Source organism: Austrofundulus limnaeus, unplaced genomic scaffold, assembly GCF_001266775.1.
Source record: "Austrofundulus limnaeus strain Quisiro unplaced genomic scaffold, Austrofundulus_limnaeus-1.0 Scaffold98, whole genome shotgun sequence".
Taxonomy (NCBI): Eukaryota; Metazoa; Chordata; class Actinopteri; order Cyprinodontiformes; family Rivulidae; genus Austrofundulus; species Austrofundulus limnaeus.
Genome location: NW_013952500.1, coordinates 127,535 through 128,720, shown reverse-complemented (window position 1 = coordinate 128,720; position 1,186 = coordinate 127,535). Strand labels below are relative to the sequence as shown.

General features: G+C 40.9%; 2 protein-coding genes across 2 annotated transcripts in view; one reads left to right on the top strand and one right to left on the bottom strand.

Annotated features, from left to right (window-relative positions):
* Positions 1 to 1,186, top strand: part of tmem268 (transmembrane protein 268) — a 22,915-nt gene that overhangs the window by 1,854 nt on the left and 19,875 nt on the right. The window lies entirely within an intron of this gene.
* The window catches only part of LOC106520833 (sialidase-1), a gene marked incomplete in the record, with an annotated part of 3,532 nt that continues 2,399 nt past the window's right edge, over positions 54 to 1,186 (bottom strand). The window contains 3 exon segments of the mRNA XM_014013090.1: positions 54 to 539; positions 608 to 841; positions 918 to 1,137. Coding sequence (XP_013868544.1) covers positions 621 to 841; positions 918 to 1,137 — 441 coding nt within the window.

Here is a 1,186-nt window from a genome sequence, read left to right as displayed (position 1 = left end):
GCTATCTGAGTCTGCTGCGTGTACAAAAATATTGTTCAAGTCTGTATTTCTGATAAATTAGAATGTAGATTTTTTTATTTATTTGAAAAACAATTTTTAAACATTTGAAAAGCACAGACAAAAGAAATAATACATTCTTAGTGGTTGATCATAATTCATAAACTTATATCAGAAACATAATAAAAACAGAACATGTTACAGAACTCTGGTTTATTAAAACCATTCCCTTGTAATATAATAACCAACATTCAACAAACATACAACAAATCCAAAGATCACCAAACAGATCTTTTTAAAAAAAATCCTCTGATTTATTTTTCCTCCTTGGTCATGTTTGGGCTTTTAAAGCCTAACAGAGCTATGAAACTATGCAATGTTTGGTAAAATATAAATTAAACACCAAGTCTAATCAGCTGTGGGAACAGAAAAAGAGAAGAGAAAAACACAAACAAATGGAAGTTCACAGTGATGAGTCTCATTTGTTTTTTTTTATTCTGCGTTGCTTTATTCCTGAGAGTAATTCTCCTTTCCCTTTRAATCTGAAAAACAAACACAATGTAAAAACCAAAGCATAAATTTGATTACAAACGTAGCGGTTGACTCCTACCTGACTGGTAGCTCTACCGTCCACTGTAAAGGTTAATCTTGACGAACGAGATGGTCTCCCAGTAGTTATTTTTCCCCTTTTCATAGATGGCRTAAATGTATTTTTCATCATCGACGGAGCCGCTGTCCAACGACGTGATGCAGGAGTAACCGCTCGGCCCTCCCCATATCTGAACGGCTTTGTTTTCCCAAGACTTCCCRTTAGTCAGCGACCATCGCAGCGTCAGGTTCACTCCTGAAAAGGCGGTTAAAACAAGTCAATCACAGCCGTAATCCCTGCTGCTTTTCACAAAGTTTAGAACGCTCCCTACTGTGTTGCTCGTTGGCGGGGTTGATGAAGTAGAGCACGCCGTYTTTCTGCAGCGCTCCGGCTGCCACGGTCGGATCCACCAAATTGGTGTCGAAAAACAGCTCGTCCACGGGGAGGGTCAGGCCTCCGTCCAGGCTGCGGACCACGATGCGGCAGCGGCAGTGGTAGTTGTTCTGGTTCCTCACGTTGATCATGATGCTGCCGTCCGGCAACTCAACTGGCTAAAACACAGAAGGCAGAAATGCAAACTGATCCATCCATCCATCCATC